The sequence below is a fragment of the Pollicipes pollicipes genome, unplaced genomic scaffold, assembly GCF_011947565.3.
Source record: "Pollicipes pollicipes isolate AB1234 unplaced genomic scaffold, Ppol_2.1 Scaffold_7262;HRSCAF=8765_pilon_pilon_pilon, whole genome shotgun sequence".
NCBI lineage: Eukaryota > Metazoa > Arthropoda > Thecostraca > Pollicipedomorpha > Pollicipedidae > Pollicipes > Pollicipes pollicipes.
Genome location: NW_023597055.1, coordinates 8895202 through 8915755, shown reverse-complemented (window position 1 = coordinate 8915755; position 20554 = coordinate 8895202). Strand labels below are relative to the sequence as shown.

The 20554-nt window shown below is 60.4% G+C and overlaps 1 protein-coding gene across 1 annotated transcript in view; it reads left to right on the top strand.

Moving 5' to 3' along the window:
- Positions 1-670: 670 nt before the first annotated feature.
- Positions 671-20554, top strand: part of LOC119113762 (rab11 family-interacting protein 4B) — a gene marked incomplete at its 5' end in the record, with an annotated part of 35644 nt that continues 15760 nt past the window's right edge. The window contains 2 exon segments of the mRNA XM_037238004.1: positions 671-760; positions 1191-1244. Of these exon segments, the coding sequence (XP_037093899.1) occupies positions 671-760; positions 1191-1244 (144 nt within the window).

The following is a 20554-nucleotide window of genomic DNA, read 5'->3' as shown; positions in this document are numbered from 1 at the left end:
GGACGTACCGAGAAAATTACGACCATCAGAGCCAACAGGTTCACGAGAACCCGACGGCGGCCTCTGTTGCATTCATGTGGCCGCGGTGTATCTTCCCGAGTAAACTCGGCTCGGTGGATCGCCTGAAACCACTACGATCTGGGAGGAAATGCACGTGATTTACCTGCCAAGTGGCTGGTGATTGATGTATTGCGAGCATGCTTATTTTCCACATATGGTTGTGAACGTCGCTTGGCTTCCAAACGACGAACTAGTTGGACCATAATTCAGTCCCATTTGCATCTGAATACCGTAGCTTGTGAACAACTGACAGGACACTTGTGTTATCTTAGCATCATTGAAATCGGTACGCACGGTTTCCTTAGCAACAGCAGAAAAGATGATATAGATAGCCCGGCCTGAGGCAGCCAGGCCGTCCGCTGCCGTCGCCTGCAGCCAGGCCTTGTATGTCGTGAATGCCGACTCACACATCTGCCCAAATGTCATCGCGTGAGTCACCGCGGCTGCCCGCCCCGTACAACTGTCAGATACGCCAGGGCGCGTGGAACCCTCGATAGCATGGCATTTGGGGCCACGGCCAGCGCGATGTACGCACATGACGCTCGCGCCGCCCGGTGCGGCCGTTCGCCATCCTAGTCTTGTTATCGTGACGTCACGTTTGCTTTCGCAGCTCGAACCACAGCCGCAGTCAGTCGCAGCCGGAGGTGCCCATCGGCAGACGCAGCACGTGGCTGCGCACCAGCCTGCGCCGAAGCTCAAGGTCAGCGGGTCAGGTCACGGGCAGGGGCGCAGCGAGGAGGCTGAGAATGGGGCGGCACCACTGCCCGGCGCCACGTGGTCAATGTGCAGCACTAAACATAGATACGAGTGGAAACCGGTGTAATGGACGATGAGCTATGGAATTTTTGTCCCAACCGGGATACGAGTCTGAGGATTTTATGTTTTTTGGTGGCACCGAGGAACTGAAAGGAGGAAAATACACGATGGGTGCCACTCAGCCGTGAGCAAGCCAAGCCCCCCCCCCCCCCCCAACGGCCCAAGTGGCACGGTTATAAATGGCTTAATGGAGGGACTCCCTGAACCGACCGTGTGCTTTCCATATGTTGACCTGACGTGTTCCCAATGCGTGCAGCCCGGGACGCGGCTGTGAGCATGTTACGAGCGCGATCAATACCGTCACGCCATTTCAGGGACAACGCCAGCGAGCTGCCGGCCCAGTTTCGCCGCTACGGATCCATGAGACAGTAAGTCCGTGCATGGTGACAGAGTGCAGAGGCCTATGCTGCCCGTTTGCGACAACGTCGTGTTACGGAAACGCGGGCGTCTGGCACCAGGCATGCACCCATGCTGGTTAGCCCGGTGGTGACGTCACCTGGTATTGTCGCGGCGGTGGCGGGGTCGTCGCCCGAGGCCTTTTTTGGTGCGCCTGCCAGCCTCGCCTCCCCCCCCCCCCCCTCCCCCCAGCCTGAGCAACAGTGGCAGCTGCACTGTGTTGATGACACGACGACTTGTGCCGTGCCGTGACGTCCCTCCTCCCCCGAACCCGACCCCGCGCGCCGCCCGGTGCTGAAGCCTTCTGCAACCTTCGTCACCGATCGATCCAATCTGCCGCGTCACCGCCAGCGTGACGTCACAGGTCAGCTATGCGGGTGCCCCTGGCTTGTGTGCGGCGGAGCACCTGTGGGGCGCCGTCGATCGCGTCGGGCGGGGGCGGCGGCGGCGGCGGCAGCCGCGGCAAGCGAGCTGGGCGCTGATCAGCGGCTTGTGCTGCCAGCACCATCAGCACCGCCCACCACTCTTGGCCGCCCGCCCAGGCTTGAAGGAAGGCTCAGCAGTCCAGTCTGTGTTTCGGAGTTAAGGGCGGCTCTTTATATTGACGGAGAAACGGGACAACCGCGCGCCGGCACTCTTGCGCTGCCGCGCCAGCTTCATGGGCCGCACTGTCGCACTTCTCCCAGAAAGTGGACGCGCAGTGCGGACCTACGGGCCCGGAAAATGACCGATTTCACTCAACACATCGCTGTATTGCGACACCGTCACCGTGAAAGCTGCTCAGTCGAAGCAAAAAGGTGCGGTTGCCGGGGTGCAGTCCATGACCTGCCGGACGGTTGTCTGTTCAGCGTTTCCGCGATCCGAATGTGTGCGTCTTCTGTATTTCGGTTAAATTATAAATCATACTGGGGCACCAAGTTTTAGTAGCATGAAACTGAGGGATGGCGATTACCTATTACACCACATTTCCTTTGTTATCGCTTTTCGGCGTCTGGAATCCAGTTGCCATGATACGCCTGTTTCCTCCGCGCGTCTCATCTAGCGACTTCATATTCAAAGTAAGCTTACGGAACCGGCCGCTAGGCGCTGGCGAGCATCTCGCCGTCGAGATCGGGCAGTGGAGTTAGAAAGTGATCGGCGCTGGGGAAGGGAGGGTGGCCGGTCCGTGCGGGTGAGGCGTGCCGTCGGTGCCCGACTGTGGTGAAGCCGGGCGGCGGGTATGGCGGAGCGGGGGACGTGACCCAGCGCCGCAGCATGTACCGCAACAGCAGCTGGAGAAGGTCAGTGGCCAGACGAGGGGGACGCGAACGAGCGTCGGAGCGTGAGCGATCGTGGTTTGGGTGCTTCCTGCGTCTGGGGTGGGACTGCCTCTGGTAGCGACTTGTTCAGGAGAATCAGTTCTCTCCGTCGACACTGGCTGGAAATAGCCATAACGCTTACGCAGATCCGGCGGTCAGCCGCGTTGTAGCCCGTTCTATGCTAGCCTTGGCGGGCAGACCCTTGCGCTGTTTTGCTCCACCGCGCGTACCTCCACTCGTACGCCCGTCACGTTGCCCAATCGGGCTCACGCACGCATGCAGGCCAGCGTCGCTACAAACAGACGCAGGCGCGTCTCTGGGGCCACGAGCTCGATGTCGGAGCCGGCGCGGCGGAGGCGCGCGTGGAGCCGCAGACTGATCCGACACCAGCCGTCCCGTCATGCGAGAGACGAGACGCCTGTCCCGACGTTTGTGTCACCGGGAACCTGTCCTGCCCGTCGTGCAACCCACCGAGGCATGCAGGCTTTTCACTTCAGCGCAGCGGACACGGACTCGGGCTGGTGAGAAGGCAGTAGTCGCGCAGGGAGACATTTGGGAAGCGGATGCAGTCGTTGCTGGGTGGGCGGCTTCACTGACGTAGCCTCGACGCAGTGTGCTGGCCCTGTTGGCGTAGCCTGCGTTGCAATTACTGCCATTAATGCTGAGTGGGGGCGCGCTGTTCGCCTGACTCTGCGGCAGACCGGCCCGGCCGCCGGTCGATAGTCATTTGTTTTGGAATGGTCGCCTAAGCCCGGTCATGGCCGGCTCCAGGTATGCCGGGCGGGCCGCCCGGTCGATCAGAAGGACGCAGTAGCAAGTGCTTTAGGCGAGGATGTGAGGACGCGAGTCCTCCTCCGAGGGCTCTGGCGCCTTGTACGATTCCGTGACTCGATGGCGCCGCGACTCCGACTGCGAGGACTCTGATCTTGACGGCGATGGAGTCTCTTCTGTGCCAAATCGCGGTGGACTGCGACGCGTCGTTCTGCTTTGAACGACGACAGCGTCGTCACCCTGGGCACATCGCGAGAGGGTCGATGATCTGTTCTGCACGCAGTATCCACATTGGAGCCTATCCAGACTCCCCCGGTCGTGCTGATAGCGCCTTCGGTCGGCCGTGCTTATATAACACGCCGGACATTTCTGAGCTGCTGGTGGAGCAGCCTCGCGTCGCCGAAGCCTGCGTCTGCAGGCGGGGTGACCGCGGCTTCGAACGCCGGCCCAGCGTCGCCCGCCGAGGCTTCCCGGCCGGCCGCTGCGCACGTGACGACCGGAGGGATGTACCTGGGCAGAAGGGCTTCCCGGGTTCACGCGGGGTCACGACCAATCGAGGCCGCACTTCCGGCGCCCGGGCCGGACGACACCCGTCCGTCGCCTCGGCCGGCGGCGACGGACGGAACGATGCGGCCGTGTTCGACCCGGCTCATTTGTGTACGCTTCCGACGACGCGTCACCCCGCAGAACCCGGTGCGGGCTCAAGGGTCGAAGGCGTGGGACTGTGGCTGTGGTTTGAGCTGTTCCACGGACACGCCAGACCTTGCGGGTCGGCTGAGACGGGGCCGGTTTGTCCACCCCGGGATGTCTGTCAGCTCTGCACAGTGCGTGCGGCTGTGCCGCGTTTCGCAGCAAACTGCGACCCTCGCGCGAGCTCAGTCCGCGCGCCGCCCTGAACACGGCAACTCTGGCCACGACTTGATGCGCTTATCCATGCTCGACGCGGTAATCCATATGGGCTTCAAGAGACGCCGTCTTGTTTTGAGACCCTGAATTCCCGTGATGGTTTCGACGTGCCAGGTGGCGCGCACACACTTTGTCGGCGGCTAACGGTGCCGCATACCCCAGATCCTATCTGCGGGCCGTGGGCGAAGCCGTGCAGATCGGGAGCGTTTCCTCCAAAGCGGGGTCGACCTCGCCTGAGATGTCTCGATTGCGCCAAAGCAACGCAAGCGGCCGGTGGGTGCAGCGCTGCGTTTATATCTTTGGTCCGTGCAGCCGATGACGCGTTGGCGTGGCAACCGTCGCTGTCATTGAGGTGTCATTGAGGTGTCAAGAGCGACTGGAAAACATGCGGTCCTAGATCAGGTATGGCTGCTCTGTGACGTGCTCGTGGTAAGCGACCCAGTTCTTTTTCTGGGCTGCTTTTTGGCAGTTGCAACATCACAAGGCGTTTAGTTCCTGATCCGAAGGGTTGCTGTTTCTGTTGACTAAACGATGCCTGCACGTTTGCACGCTGATACCTTGTGCCATTCTAACTGAACTAGTCTGCGGCGCTGCACTTGTCACGTTTTCAGGATTGTGCCTACACAAAAAAACAGCAACAGCAACATCGGCAGGGAACCTAGGATTTGTCTTTAACGGCCAAGTAGCTCAATTCTCTAAATCAATTACGACGTTTTCAAAGTCACTTCGGAACAATTCCCGCTTCCGTATCGCGAATGTCCTCATAAGTCGCGGGCGCTACCGTGAACAGATGATTGTTTTCAGTCAGAGACTTGAGCTGGCAGCGTTGATTAATGGAGGCCGCTGCGTCGCCCCGCCGTGGTCCGACCGTGGCGGAGACGCCGCAGACAGGCGCTGCAGCCCATCGTGACGTGCGCTGCCCACCCCGCCTCCCTCGTGACGTGCGCTGCCTACCGCGCCTCCCTTGTGACATGTGTTACCCATCCCGCCTCCCTCGGACGTATGGGGTTGAAATGTGGAGGAGGCGTGGGGCTGCCCCAGCGCCTCGGCGATCCATCGCCTCAGTGCCTCGGTGATCCAGCCCGGACCCCTGTGGCCTGATTCGGACGCTCGGTGGTCGCTGTTCCCGTGAGGTCCACTGGACCGCCACGCTATGTCGGGGTCCTCGCGGTCTTGTTCGGACTCACGCGGTCTCATCTGGACCCCGAGGTGCCGCTGTTCCGGGTTGCACCTGCTCCCTGTGTCTGGCACCGCCCCAACGCCTGGGAACTGGTCCAGCGACATCCGAACCAGCTCGAGGCCAGGGCCGGCGCCGCTGATGTCAAGGTCGTCGATGTCAAGATCACCGACGTCAAAGCCACCGGCGTGTGCGGAGCCGTCAGGGACCTGGGCTCCAGCGTGCCGGGCGACGGCCTCCTGTCCACGCGACCCCCCAACTGACGTGACCGCGGCCCGCAGCCCTGGTGAGCTGTCCGGGTCCCGGGCAGTTGGGGCCGCCAATCTGGGGCGGTTGGGGCCGGCCGTGCTGCGAGGCGGAAGCCCGCGCACGCTTTCTGCCCCGGACAGATCGCGTCGGCTCGCGTTCTGTGCGCCACCGCACGTCCCGTGCGCCACCACACGTCACGCGGCGTGTGGCGCGCACGCACGGCTCCCACGTGTGGCGGCTGGGCCGGAGAGCTGGCGACGGCGCGGCGTCGGCGGGCGCTGCCGTCGGCGATGTGATCGCGCCGGCGCCGGTGTCGCAAGTGCCGGCCGTTGCTCCACATGTCTCCGGTTCGGCGGTGGACAGAGGCCGCTGCGGGGCTGCTGGCGGCGTGAAAAGCGTGGAGACAAAAACGCCCGGTCGTCGTGTGGCCGCAGGCTAGTTTGATGTATTCAGCTTGGCTCCGCTTGGCTTGGCGCTTGGCAAAGGCTGGCCGTGTTGAGCCGGCAGTGTTTTGCGAGTGACGCTGCCCGAGCCTCTGCCGGCGCCGCTCCGGCAGGCACTGGGCTGAGCCGGACAGGATGCATAGCATCGATGCATCCTGGTCGGTATGCATCGATCCAGCGCTGTTGAGGCCGGACAGGTGGAGCTCGAGGCGCGACAGACGCTGGACAGGCCCGATGGATACCATGTCGCACGATAGAAAGTCGGCACGATATGGCGTTGGGGCGGTACTCGTGCCCCTCGCCTGAAAAGGAGATGTCCATTCAACCGCCCTGCTTACTTTCACGCGTTTAGCGCCTCCCGCACGACTGCACCGCCGGCTCGTCATTCGCCGACCGGTATGTAGATCGACCGCCTCAGTTCCGGCAATTAGTCTGGTTTGGGTCGCGGCACAGGTGCGCCCTGGCATGGGGCGGGCGGGGAGGGGGAGGCGGCGGCCGGCCACGCTCGCCGGCCGCCAGCAGAGCGTACGCCAATGCCGACCGGCGCCCGGCGGCATCGAAACCAGGACGATGATCGAGGCGACGTGCGACGGGCGGGTTCCGCGGTCGCCGCCGCGGACGGACGGCGCCCGGTGAGGCGGCCGTGAGAATCCGGTGAGATCGCGGGACTCACATCGCGCGTGAGGCGCTGGGAAATCGGGATGCGCGCCGACTTCAGGCGAGCACCGTCGTGACGTGATCGCCGGTCGTGAGCGCTATCTCCAGTCGAACGGGCGACTGTCCGATCGGCGGATCATCGGGGCCAGTCGTGCCGCAGTCTCTCCAACGGCGAATGCCCGCCCGCCCGCTCCGGCTGAAAATTTCGCAAGCTCCGTGCATGCATGCGATCAGCTAAATTAGCTGCGATGATTGGGGGTGTTTCCTCGAAGCTGTGAGCCTCGATTCTTGATCTGCCACCTCCGAGCCCTCTACGGCGCGTGCTCTACCGATGGTTAGCTGCCTTCTCCAGAAGGCGCTCCGCCCGGCGGACGGAGACCAATCGCTCGATTCGGTCGAGTTCCGGCAGGGTTGCGGGCAGTGAAAGCTGCGCCAATTTTTGCCGGCGTTCGGCCGATTCCGTCGCCTCCAGCCGCTATTGTCGTCCGACCTTGCACGAGACTGCAGGCGAAAGCGCCGCAGCTGCGTGGCGCGGCACGAAGACAACAGGCCCGCCGGCAGAAGGCCGGCGCTGGCACGCTCGTCCAGAGCTCCGAGACTTCCGGCGTGGCGCCCCAATCATCCCGATGCACACACCTCGCTGTTAGCAGGATATTCGCGCCCGTTACTGTATTAAAGGCCACGAAGGTGCTCTCCACTCGACTGGCAATGACGTCAGTGCTAGCGGTCGTCTTCATCCTGGATAATCGGACCAACGTGGGCAGTCCGTGCGTGCAGGAGGTCATGCCGCCACGGGTCGCTTTCAGAGGCGTCTCCTGTTTTGGCGGGCCGCCCGCTCCCTGCCGTTCCTGCCGGGGACCGGGGAGGAGGTCGCCGCCGGCCCCAGCGCCGGGGGCCGGACCGCGAGCGGTGGCGGCCGTGAACTCCCGTGACAAATGTTGATGCCACAGCTCACATCGGCGTCCCCGCATCAAACAAAGTTCGGCAATGCGGGTCTGTTTGCACCATTTCGGCGTTCTTTCGTGGCGTGCAACACGCAGAACGGTCGCAGACCGGCAATAGCCACATGCTGCCTGGGTTGCCGCCCCCCCCCCCCCCTCTCTCCTCTCCCGGGTACGTCCTGCGGCCTACATGGCGCACACGGTATCTGGTCGTCGCATCATTGGACGCGGCCCGGGCGGGGCGGTGGCGGCTGCTGCGTGGGGTTTGTTGGCGCCGACTGATGTCCGGATGTGACCAGATTGGAGGTTTCCGATGTGGGAGGGCGACAGCAGGTCTCAGGCTGGAGGGGGTGGAGGAGTGGACCGCAGCTGGAGAGAGAGTGTGTCAGTCGTTCGTGACACAACTGAGGAGTGCCGGGTCGTGGTGGGGTCTGGAGGCTGGAGACTTGCGGGAATGCTGGTGGAAGACTGAGGAGCGCTAGGTCGTGTTGAGGACTGAAGGCTGGAGACTTGCGGGAATGCCAGTGGAAAATCGATTTGGACGTTAGTTTTGCCGACGTTCCGGCCCTGGGCAGCGTCCTCCTGCTCCAAAGTAGTGACGAAGCCTTGGCCTCGGGTGACCGCCCGCGACTCCGGTAGTGTTGATAAATTGTCTGCGGGGTGAGGGAGTACCGCCGACGCCCTTCCCCGCTCCTTTAGTCATACACACGCCGCGGTGTGCGCTCCAGCAGCACTGTGAAGGTCTCGACGAGGCCGCTGCCGCTCTAGTCTGGCGCTTTTAACGCTGACTTCCAGGGTGGGAGCCATCGGCAGCCTGCCGGCGAGCGGAGCCGTCTCGATGAGGGGTTGTGGCTACACCCCCGATCTGGCGGGAGCCTGCCGGCGGGTGGAGCTGTCTCGATGTGGGGTTCCGGCAGGTGGAGCCGTCTCGATGTGGGGTTGTGGGTACACCCCCGGCTGAGCGGCAACCTGCCGGTGGGCGGAGCCGTCTCGATGAGGGGTTGTGGGTACACCCCCAATCTGGCGGCAGCCCGCGGCGGGCGGAACCGTCTCGATGTGGCTACGGAGCCGCCTCGGGGTGGCTACACCCCCGGCTGAGCGGCAGCCCGCCGGCGGGTGGAGTCGCCTCGATTTGGCTACACCCCCGGCTGAGCGGCAGCCCGCCGGCGGGCGGAACCGTCTCGATGCGGCTACGGAGCCGTCTCGGTGCGACTACCCCCCCCCCCCCCGCCGAGCGGCAGTCCGCCGGAGGGCGCGTGCTGACGGACGTGTACCGACAAGGCTCGTTTGGCGTGAATCTGTCCGGCGCCCGGCGACGGCGGCCCGCTGAGAGCGGCTCGCGGTACATGTCAAACAGCGTCTTCTGCGAGAGCAGGGAGCGGGCGACCTCGTGGCGGAGCGGGCGGTTTGAGGTGTGAACGGCCTGGAGAACGTTGCTCGGCCGATCCGTGCGGCGATCGAACGGGCCTGGCATGGCGAGCGCACGGCCGGGTGTCGGTTTTGGCTCGGCTAAGCGCCAGCTGTCGACGCCGCTGCAGTCCAGGCCAAGCGTGGGCCGTGGCGGAGAGCGTCAGCTGATGAGTCACCGCCCGTGGCCTGCTCGCCCGGCGCCGCTGGCTCGCAAGACCAGCCTGAGAACGCTGGCCAGGTGGGCCGAGAACCTTCGTGACCTGGCGAGCAGAAGGCGGGTCGGTGAGATGCCTCTCAGATAGTTAGGGGCACTCGGAGGCGCGGGGGGGGGGGACGGTGCGTGGAGGCTTTCTTGGCCGGAGGCGGCTTTCGGGCGTCACTCCATGCGCCGGGCGGCAGCTGCAGGTGTTCAGTACCGGACTTGCGGCGTTGGCGAGAGTGTGTGCTGGACGACGTGGGTGGGGAGCGGCGCAGCATCAGGCGGGGACGTGCAACAAGAGGTCATCTAACACTCGGTGAGAGCTTTTGATCGGAGTTGGACAGGAACCCCGGAACCCGCTGCTAAAGTGGGGCGGCAAAATAGCGGGTTTTCGTCTTACGTGCATTGCAAGCACCAAGTACGTTGTCTTTATCAGCCGTGGAACATTTATTGTTTTGTCCATCTCCGTCTTTTTGTCCAGTGTCCATTTTCGGTTTTGGGCATCGCGCTCATCCGCTTCACAATCCCTACATTGCACAAGCGCAAAGTAATCACTCACCGCGGGACGTGCGCCTGGCACATCTGCTGGATGGAGGACGCTGATGAGCCAACCGCTGATTGCTGGTCAGCCCGAGAGGTCTCGTGCAAAAAAGAGAAAAGCTAGATTCCACTAGCCGGCACATCCTGGTGCATACCGTAGTGCCGGCTGACCTTGGGGTGTGTGCTTGCCACATACACCTGCGCTGTAACATACACCTAAGCTGTAACATACACCTACGCTGTAACATACATCTACGCTGAAACGAACATCTACGCTGTAACATACACCTACGCTGTAGCATACATCTACGCTGAAACACACGTCTACGCTGTAACATACACCTACGCTGTAACATACACCTGCGGTGTAACATACACTTACCCTGTAACATAGATGTGGCGTACATTTACGCTGTAACATGCACATACGCTTTAAGATGAGTGGTATGGTTGAATCGTGCGTTTGTGTAAAAAGGCTTACGTTTATATGTCACGTACGTGATATATGAATATGCGCCGCGTATATGTGGATATGACGGACTTACGTATACGTGTATATGATGAATAAACGTGTCTTTTTGGCACGTTTACCTTAATACCATATGTATAGATGAATGTGCAACTTTCTCATACCTTACATACGCATGCATCGTATACACACGTAACATATGTACTCACCTGCGCGTATGTCACTTGTACACACAATGGACCTATTTCTACAGCCGGTGTTGTGTGCAGCGCCCGACCATAAGCCCGGCTGGCGCGTGCGCTTCTCGTGACAATGGCGTTTGTTTTCTGGCGGCGCGAGCCTTGACCCACAGTGCGCGCGAGGTGACCCGGCTGTGGCATGTGTCGGCAGCCGTGACCTCGGCCGGGGGGAGGGGAAGGGGTGTTGTCTGGCCGTGCCGCATGAGCGGATGTGAGCGCGGCGCGGGTGACATGCGATGTCGTCACAGGGGCGCGCCCAGGGACGGGGTTGGGTAGGTGGTGAGGTTGAAGGTGCGTCCGGAACGCTGAAAGGTGCGGCGGCTGAGTTGGCTTCATGGCCGGTGGAAGCTCACTGGCGACGGCGAACTCTCCTGCACGAAACGCACGTGCTCTGGAACACCATCCGCGCCTACGCCCAATGTCACCAGTGGCGTGAAATGCTTTCCCCGGCTGAAAACATGCGCGGCGCTGTTGTGGCACGTACCCGCGGCGTGAAGACATGCACGGCGCCGCGATGGCACGCACGCGCTGTCTCCAGCGTTGTTGGTCCGACTGCGAAGCGTGCGTCAGCCATCCCGATGTATATGTTGGGCTATAAGCACGCGAGTTCCGACACCTTTGCTCGTTATTTTTACGGGGGGGGGGGGGTGATCAATGGGAGCGTTTGGTCTATTCTGTGTCACGTTTGGAAGCTCACGCGAGACGTCTGTCGTGAGCTTCTGCCGTGTCCACCTCTCATTTCCGGTCTGTTTCCGTCCTCTCCCTGCCCGCCCGTGGAGATTTCCGGTGCGCACTCAGCAATGTATGGAACAGGACAGGAGACACCAGTCCGACGCGAGCTGAAGCCCAATCCGCACCGACCTCGCAGCGCGCCGGTACGCGCTCGGCAATCCCAATAAGCCGTCAAGCGAAGTTGTGTCCCAATGTCGCCATGTCCAGCCAAGGCCGCCTACCTCGGCGTCGACAGCCGTGACGACGGGCACGCGGTGAAGGCTGGGGCGTTGGTTTTTGCGGCCGGCCCGGCGGCCGGCGGAATCCCGCACCTCACCACGCCCGCGCCGACCACGATCGCCGCGCTGACCTCCGCTCGGTCACCGCCTGCGGTCGGGTGGGGCGCCTGTGGCGGGGCTCCGCTTACCCGGCGAGGTTCGTTGGGTGGCGGCGGCGGCGCTGCGCTGGTCACGACGGGTGGAAGCGGTTGACGCAACCGCCAGTCGAGCCGCACTGGAATGACGCTCGAGGCTTCGTCGAAACGGCTCAGTCGCCTAGACGTTTGAAGTGCTCGAGTGAACGGTTCCCACAGCCCAAGGCCCCTAATGAACGGTAAGGGTTCTCCATCCTGGCTCGTCAGGCATGCACGTTTCAAAACGGTCGCGTTGTGAGATTTCGGGAGGGTCATCGCGTCTTTTTCTTGTCGGCAGATGGGGGGGGGGGGGGGAGGGGGGAATCTCGACGTTGTGTTGAGATGTGTGAACGATACACACTCTGACAAAAGGGGTGTCTTGTTGGCAGTGGAGTGCTATCAGCGTTGTGTCGACATGACTGCGCCGTACACACTCCGACAAAAGAGATGCCTTGCGTCGAAGTACAGAGGAACGAAAAAGGACTGGGATCATGCTGGACTTAACCTTGGCCAGTTGTCGCGGCTATGTCGACTGAGACACAGAGATACGAGAAGGGCGGCGGCGGCGGCTGGATATTTCCTTGGCGTGCTGTTCCAGGCCAAATCACTCGTTGATCAATCGGTTTCGTTGGCACTCACGAATTTCCTGCAGCGGAAGAATGGCAAGGCTCTTGGTCGGGTAGTTTCCTCCTCGGGAAACGTTATCTTCGATGTAAAATGTCTCGCGCTGTCCGACATGCAGACAAACACATCGATTGAGATCGCCATGCATTCTACGCTGGTCTGCATGCTCTGCGCGTTGTTTCGAGTCAGTTTCGGGGAAGTTATGGAGCTCGCGTTCTGAAATGCAGACGGCAACGAAGGATCCGTTCCGCCCTTCGTTGGCCTATTCGGTTTGGTTGGTCTCCATCGTGTCCCCTCGCCGACCCCAGCGTGCTTCCACAGCAGCTAGAGCGCTCGTCCCACGCCGCCTGACGGCCCGCCTCGGGGTGGCCCATCGGTGCCCGGCACCTCAGGTCTCGGGGCCGACAGTGGGGCCGCGGCTGGGGGCGCGCGCGTCATGCCCGCCTCATGAGCCGCGCAGCTCGCTGTTTACCGTTTCTCAAATGTTTCCGAGGCCAATTCGGCGTGCCATTGTGACGGCCAATTTGCGGGCAGACATTTGTGCAACGGGTCGGCATGACAACGGAACCCGCCGAGCGGGACCGCTATCCGGTGTCGGCCGAGGGTCTGGCTGGTGGTCGCAGTGGCTAATGAGGCTGTCACTGGGAAGGCTGTCTGCATTGTGGTGTTGTCCCTCGGCGTGGGTAGCATATGATACTTGATTTTAAAGCTGACGTTGCGACCCTTGAATGAGAGCGGATTAATTTGTCTGCTTTGCTAACTATTGTCGGAGCGATATTTTCACACGACCTAAGTTGGGTTAGTTTTGGCAGAGATAATGGCAGAAGAGTATTATTTACGCGTCATTTTAGGTTTTGTAATGGCAACATTAACCATTGAAAATGACTGGTGCTAATTGATCTTGTTCTTTTCTTTTCTTGGGTCATGAGATATTCTTCGTGGGTCAGATGAGCTCGATCAGCACGTATGCAGTCTAAGATCGCGAAATTTAGGCCAGTTGCTTGTGACAGGCGGTCATCTTTCTTGATCTGATGTTCTAGTGAACTACATCTGATATTATATTCAAGAAAACGCTTCGCCAGTAAATGTACTGTCGTGTCATATAAAAACTATATCCACCAAAGAAATAAGTTATCTGTATAGAAATATATCTGTTGTAGTCATATGGCATCTTTTTTCGAGCTGGTATTTCTGAACGCTTGAGGTTGGTGTGTAAGTTTTATAAGCAGCAGAGCTCTGCGGATACCTGCCATGAGGAACGCATAGGGTCTACTTGTGTTGGTGTCGTACTCGTGCTTTCTCGTACCTGCGCAGTAAATGAAAGTATTGGCTGTCAGTTGGTGGTTTTTCCGTGGTTCATCGACTGTCGTTGAAAAGCTCAATGGAGGGGGGGGGGGGGAGCATAACTTTCTCTGCGTTCTAAGAACCATGACATTGGAAATTGTTTTCTCCAGGTGCATTTTCGTTACTGACGTTGAGGTACATAGCAGTTAAATTGACGCCGTGTCGTCAGCGTGGAAGAAACGGCGTCATATGGCATCGCGGTTTCCTCTGGAATAATTATCCCGTCAGACCATCATCAGAAATTATCCGTCTTACTGCTATATAAGCAAGGGTTTCCTGCCCCTTAGAGAGGTAGAGGCCCGCGGCTATCCAGAGCATCTGAGCGGATAGGAGGGGAGATTCCCTACATGGTCTCCTGGCTGCGAGGATCATTTCAGAGTTGTCTCCGGGTGAATGAAATGTGTGAGTGAACGCTTCTGCTGACAAAGGGTCCGGCGCAGTCTACATATAGCTTCGTTCCGTTCTGAATTATGACATTATAGGGGCGATTGCTTCGTTGAGATAACAATGGGGAGGCAATTACATATTGTGTTTGTGGTGATCGGAATGTTCAGGCATGGCCTTGACATGGTATCCGCCAATTATCGGAGTGCTTTGATCTTAAATTTACGCGCCGACGATCTTATTGTGATTGGATGCCGGTATCTAATATGATGGATGTCGGCACCAATATGATGTATGCCAGCATCTGATGCGATATTTCGTGTCAAACTCGTGGCGCGCGCATCATACTCTGCCTTACAGAGTCCAGGGGAGCCGGTCAGGAGCAGAGGCGGCGGCCATACCGAGCACGTGTGGTCTGGTCTCACCGCCGCGCAACACGAGCGGAGACGACCTGTCCCCGTGTAGCGCCAAGGATCCGCCGCGCCGCTGCGGCTGGCGCGTCAGCAGAAGCCGCCGTCGGATCCCGAACGGCGGCGCGGGCCGGGTCAGCGGTCCACAAATGTGGTCCGGGTCAGAGGGCGGCGCCACGGCGCCAGCGGCGAACGGGGCCCGGTATTTAGAACCCCGGCGCAGGCGGCCGTTTCTGCTGAGCGCCCGCGGCGATGCCGCCGGGCAGAAGGCAGTCGGACGGCTTCTGCTGCGGTGGAGCCGCCGGCGTGGTAATAATCTCATGCGGGCGCTCTGGCAGTGGCGAGGCTGCGGGAGGGGAGGGACGTTCGCGATTCTGCGGCCTGGAACCTGCAGCGGCAATGTTATGACCCCTGGGTGCAGGCTGATTTATGACGCAGGCCTGATTTATGACAGAGGCCGCGGCGTGACCACACCGGCTGGGGCGTCTGTTGCTCGACCTTTGGCCGGCGTTTGCCGCGCCGCGCCGGTCGTGTCGCTGGCATCAGCGCCTGGGGCCGTGCCGGCTGACCTCAGCTGTTGCCAGATGAGCGTGTAAACACAGCTGATGCAGCTGGCGCCAGCTGTTGCCAGACCAGCGTGCGAACACAGCTGATGCGGCTGGCGTCAGCTGTTGCCAGATGAGCATGTAAACACAGCTGGTGCTGCATGGGATTGCGGCCCGAACCGGCTGACGTCACTGGCAGCCAGATAGGCATGTAATCGCAGCTGATGCTACATGGCATCATAGCCGCTCCTTTGTCGACATTGGATAAACTCGCGCAGCCGGTGGAGGTGCCTCCTGCAGATATAATCGGCTGGGATTTTCCAGCATTCCAGTTTTCTCCGTGTGCGGTTTTGACTGCGTGATGGTCAGCTGTAGGTTCGTGGGTTTATCGTGCAGAGTTTGGGAGCTAAACCCAGCGGGGTGCGGGCCTCCATGGACCGCATTGAGTCGTGGGTACCCGTATGGAATGGGTAATGACTGGGTTGGGTAAAACAATCCGGGAAAACTACAGGTGTGGGTACGGGTAAGGTTTTCGCACAATATCTGATAGATACGGCAGGAAATACAACGCAACGGATGGTTGGTTAGCCATAGCTGCTTTAGTCACACTTATTTAGCAGTTATCAACGCAAAGCGGCAGGTCCATGCGTAAACATTCGGGACACATTTTTGTCACCTGCAACTAAGTCTATAGACAAAAGCCTACGGGTGGGTGCAACTGATTAGCAGTGGGTAATGGGTGAGTTCGGACACAGCACCTTGACGAGCGGGTGGATCGGGTAAAAGAGATCTCCCGCGATGGCGCCGAGACAGAGGCTCAAAATCGGATGTCGACGTCCAGTTTTGAGCCCCTCCGTCTCAGGCGTCGATGGAAGAGTGTTGGGGTGACGACGGAGCGCGCGGTCAGTCCGAGGGCTTCACCAGCAGCCCCCCCCTCCCCCCCCTCGTGGCGTGCACCGTGCAGGCCTGCTGCTCTCAGGGAGCAAGCGTTTGCAGCCTTGCGCGGCTTTGTCGACATTGGCACGCTGCAAGCGGAGCAATACAGGGCGGGCGCCAGGGGAGGGCCTCACGCTCCCCGATGTGTGTGATGATGACTGGTGACGTCACACAGCCGATAGCGAGGCGGTAACTGGCCCCGGCTGGAAACTCAGCCGCTGGTGTGACGTCACAGCCGACGGCAAGGCAGCAGTTGGCCACGGCTGGAAACACGGCCGCTGTTGTGGACAAGCCTGCCCTCAGGTCTCCCGGCCTGCCGTTCCCATTCCATGGGAGTGGGTTTGTGTGGTTCCTGTCGTGTCCTTTTGTACCCTTCTCCTCCCGTCCTGATGTTTTCAGGGCTGCGGTGGCCCAAATCGTGCCGTCTTTGCATGTGTCCTGTTTAAATGCACGCCCTCCTGACCATTTACGCCTTCCTGACTCACACGGGCCCCCGCCACCTCCATGACATCATGCTCCCCTGTCCTCATGCCTCCGAATCTCTTTGCACTCTTACTGTTCTTGACCAACCACCTTCTCTGTCCCTGACCTATTCTTACAAACCCAACAGCGTGTGCACGTAAGAACACATTGTATTTTGTACGTGTACCATAACTCTCCAACACTTGGCTTAGATACTCTAGCGGCATTACTTCTGGTGCTAGCTTTAGGTCATCGCGGTTTGGCAGCCCTTTATGGCACGTCCCATGCGGCAAGCGCGAAATCGGAAATACCTAGGAAACTCTAGAGATCTTTTTGTTTGTGTCACTTTCAGCGATCGATGGGTGCATTCCAAGGTCACGGACAACGTGCCTTCAAAACTATGAGCGGTGTGGTCGGGTAACGATGCGTGCCCGGAGAGGAGGCCCGCTACACTTACGCCCGTGGTTGCCTTTGGACGTTCGGTCGACGGCAGTCGCTTGCCTCACGGCCGGCCGTGGGCACGGGCTGAACAGTCGCTCGGATTGCGTTGCGGATACTTTCATCTCAGACCATTCACGGGAACCGCCGCCGAAAAACGTTGCGTCATCGGACTGATGTCACGTGACAAGCGCTGGTCACGTGACGGACAGCTGATCGACCCCCCTCCCGTGCGTTGACACGGGTGGTGGCCGGCGACAAGGTCCTACGTATGGCGGGTTCCGTGTTGGACGGCTGGGGCGGCGGCAGTACGAAAGCGGCTGTTTGTGGCATGGAGATATCCGCTTGGCCGGACTCAGCTGTTATTCGCTAAGGCATGTGACTTTCGCAATAGGTGCGGAACGCCTGACGCGTGTCGTGTCGCTTCACTTGTCGCTAATTGCCGCGTCTGCAATGTCGCTGTCGCGCCGTAGCTGAAGACAATACTGTGAACGATGGCCCGTGCAGGAACGATTGTTGGCAATGCGTCCAGCGGGAGGAGATGTTGTTTCGCTTGAAACAACATACGTGTTCCTTACTGGGAAATGGTCCAGCATAGGCCGCTGACCAGCGAATGGCTGAATGTTTTGCGATCATGGCAGGTAACCACGTTGTAAGGTACGGCCAGATCATCATTAACGTGACGTTGCTGTCAAGTGATCGCGTCGTTTGCCCCTCCCGGTTCGCCAGCCCCTATGGACGCACGCAGGATTTTACGGTGGATTGGGGAGGGGGTAAAGCTTTTTTAATGAAACCCAGGCTAAGCGCGCTGTAAAAGCGTGCAATATATTGCAAAAGAACATCTCATGATCTCGATATTATTTGTTAACGGCCAAGATTTGATCACGTGCATATTAATACATGCCGTAAAATCGGTAACGGGCGTGCCCACGAGGGCTGCTACATGCGTACGCCCCTTGCCGGCTGCGGAGCGCAGCGAAATACACTCCTCTCCATCAAACTGCACGCCGATCAGAGACACGCTACGGTACCAACAGGTGGCTGGCTGGGAAAGTCGGCTTGGCCCTCCGTCTGTAGAGAGCCGAGAGTACGCCGCCGCTATGAGCCGTGGCGGCCGGGCTTCCAGCAGGCGTGGACAATGGCGTATCTGGCCGCCAGTCTGACCGCAGGGCCGTGCTGACGCGGGTTGGCCAGGCACGGCGGGCTCGCCAGTGCCGCCATCTAGTAGCCGTTTTGTTGGTTATGTCGACGGCGGCGGTCTGGTTTCGGTTGCACTGCCTGGTTGTCACACAAGGAGCAAGGTACAGGTACAGGGTACAGGCGGTACAGGAGCGGTACAGGGACCCACGGGGCGCCGTCGTTCCCCACCGTTAGCGGAGGTTTAAAATTACCCGTATCAAATCACCCCTGGTAATGGCGTTGCATGAACAGAAACCAGGTTAAAAATGGCTTTTGCCCCGAGCTGAGCTGCGTTGCCGGCGAGACGGCTCTGACTTGATCTGCGTGCCGTGTTCTTTTCCAAGAACTCTGGCTGGTAATCTCAGCTGACCTCGGGGAGGGGGTCTGGCTGGTGCATGCAGGGAAGAGGACCTGGGGGGTCGGGCTGGCGCATGCAGAGGTCAGGAGGTGGATGGAGCCCGGCTAGTGCATGCAGAGAAGAGGACCTGGGGGGGGGGGACGGCTGATGCATGCAGAGAAGAGGGCCGGGGGGGGGGGCGGCGGCTGGTGCATGCAGAGAAGAGGACCTGCAGGCACCCCGTGGACCTGCCCGGATTTGTGCTCGCGTCCACTGCAGCGCCCAGCTCGTCTCGAATCGTTCATCGTGATCGATGCACGTTGATAGCTGGTATAGCCGGGACCGCCGCCGCTCTGCCCGCGACGGCAGTGCAGAGGAGAGAGGAGAGGAGAGAGCGTGATGAGAGAGCGTGATGTCGCCGAGGCCTGGCGTCACGGCGGCGGCCGGGGCCTAATCTGCGGCCGCTGTCGCGAGGCCGGCCATTATCGTCGGCAGCCGGCTGCCGTAAGTGGAGCTGTGGTGGGACGCCTTGAGCGTAATGACGGTCACTGTCGGCGACCATAAACAGGCTTCTGACGGTTTGGCTGGGGCCTGCTATTGGATGAGCGTGCGGTTAAATATAGGTGTCATTGGAAAAGAACAGCACGAGGGAATATTTACCGGGTTGAACAGTATAGACGAGGAGTTTTAACATTTGACTCGGGATTTTTGTTCAGCTCTCTCTGTGGATCAAACAGATGCGAAGCATGGTCAATTGGCGAACACAAATATGATGCCGAAAGCAATTCATTTTCCAATGTTTTGAACTGGGTCGCAAATCCGGCTACATTGACCGACTAATTGCGCAGCCGCACGAAAACATCGGAGAGCTGCGTTCGCTCCTCAGTTGTCGTCCTTGAGCTGAGTCGAAGCCGCAACCTGCCGGACTGGTCTCGCCCCTTCCCCCCCCCCCCTCCCCACTCCCCTTCCACGTGCGCTGGCCATCTCCTGTGGTCCTCGACGTCCGGTGGCGAGTCTCCCGGCCGCCAGGCGTCCGGTCCGACCGTCCGGTCGGGAGCAAGGCGACGGTCGGCCCCGGGGCAGTGGCCTCCTGTGGGACGGCGTTCGAGCGGTGGCGCTCCTCGGTGTCCTGCGGTACGCCCCAGCAGCCCCGCCCCAGCCGGCACACGGCGGCGCCGCGCCCGCCGTACCGGCTCCGCTCATGCGGGCGGTTGGCGTGAGGTGGGTCGGACTGAGCGCCTACGCCCCCAGTCAACACCAGCTGGGAGTGCTGTCGGTGGCAGCGGGCCTGGGCTGGTGCCGAACTCCGCAGGTCCGCCGGCGCGGAGTGCGTGACGTCCGCCGCAGTCGGCGCCGTACGTACGCGGGGCCGCAGCGCTCCACAGCACGGCGTTCTTGCCCCCCCCCCCCCCTCCCCCCCCCTCCTCCCTCTTCATTATTACAGATGATCCGCGCGAAGGCGAGCGTGCGCTGTCGCTGTGACGTTTCCCAACTGCTGATCGGTCCAGGTTGGCTCACATTTCAGTGCGGCTCTTGATGGTCGCACGCTGCGCGGCGTGAGGCGGTCTGGATGAAAGTGTGTGTCTTTTTAACAGGCGGGACTGGGATCGTGGCCATCCTTTCATGGTTTACTGGGCCCGGGCTCTGTGCAGCCGACCGGGACACCACTAAATGGTTACTGCCGGTTGTGCGGCGCGGCTCGCCTGCACCGGCCTGCGTAGGTGGCGTGCGCGGTGGGGAAGTCTTGAACTGGACGCCGGCAAACGTGTTTGGTAGGAGTTTGGCAGTAGGAAAGGAACAAAAGCCGCTGCGAAAGGTTGCGTTCCCACGAAACATCGAGACTGGGAAGAGCTGTGCTTTTTTGTTTGCATTCTCGTGTCGCCATTGCTGCGTCGCAGAAAGGAGGGGATGAATGTCCCAAAGCTGCGGGATCGATCAGCCCCCAGAAGCTGTCCCCCGCCTCCCGAGCACCGTCACAGGTGTGTCCCACTTGAGGATGTGGCGGCACGCTGTCGAGGAGCGCTGGTCAAACCCCTGCGCTTGCCTCGCCCCGGAGACGGCAACCTGGTGCACGTAAATGCGCCGAGGAACAGACAGGCTGCGAGAGAGGTGACCTTTAAGCACCAGTTCTTCACCTTACTGGGTGAAATAGGCTGTGACCGGAATGTGTTTGCTTACCGCTCGTGTCATTCGTGGTGAAG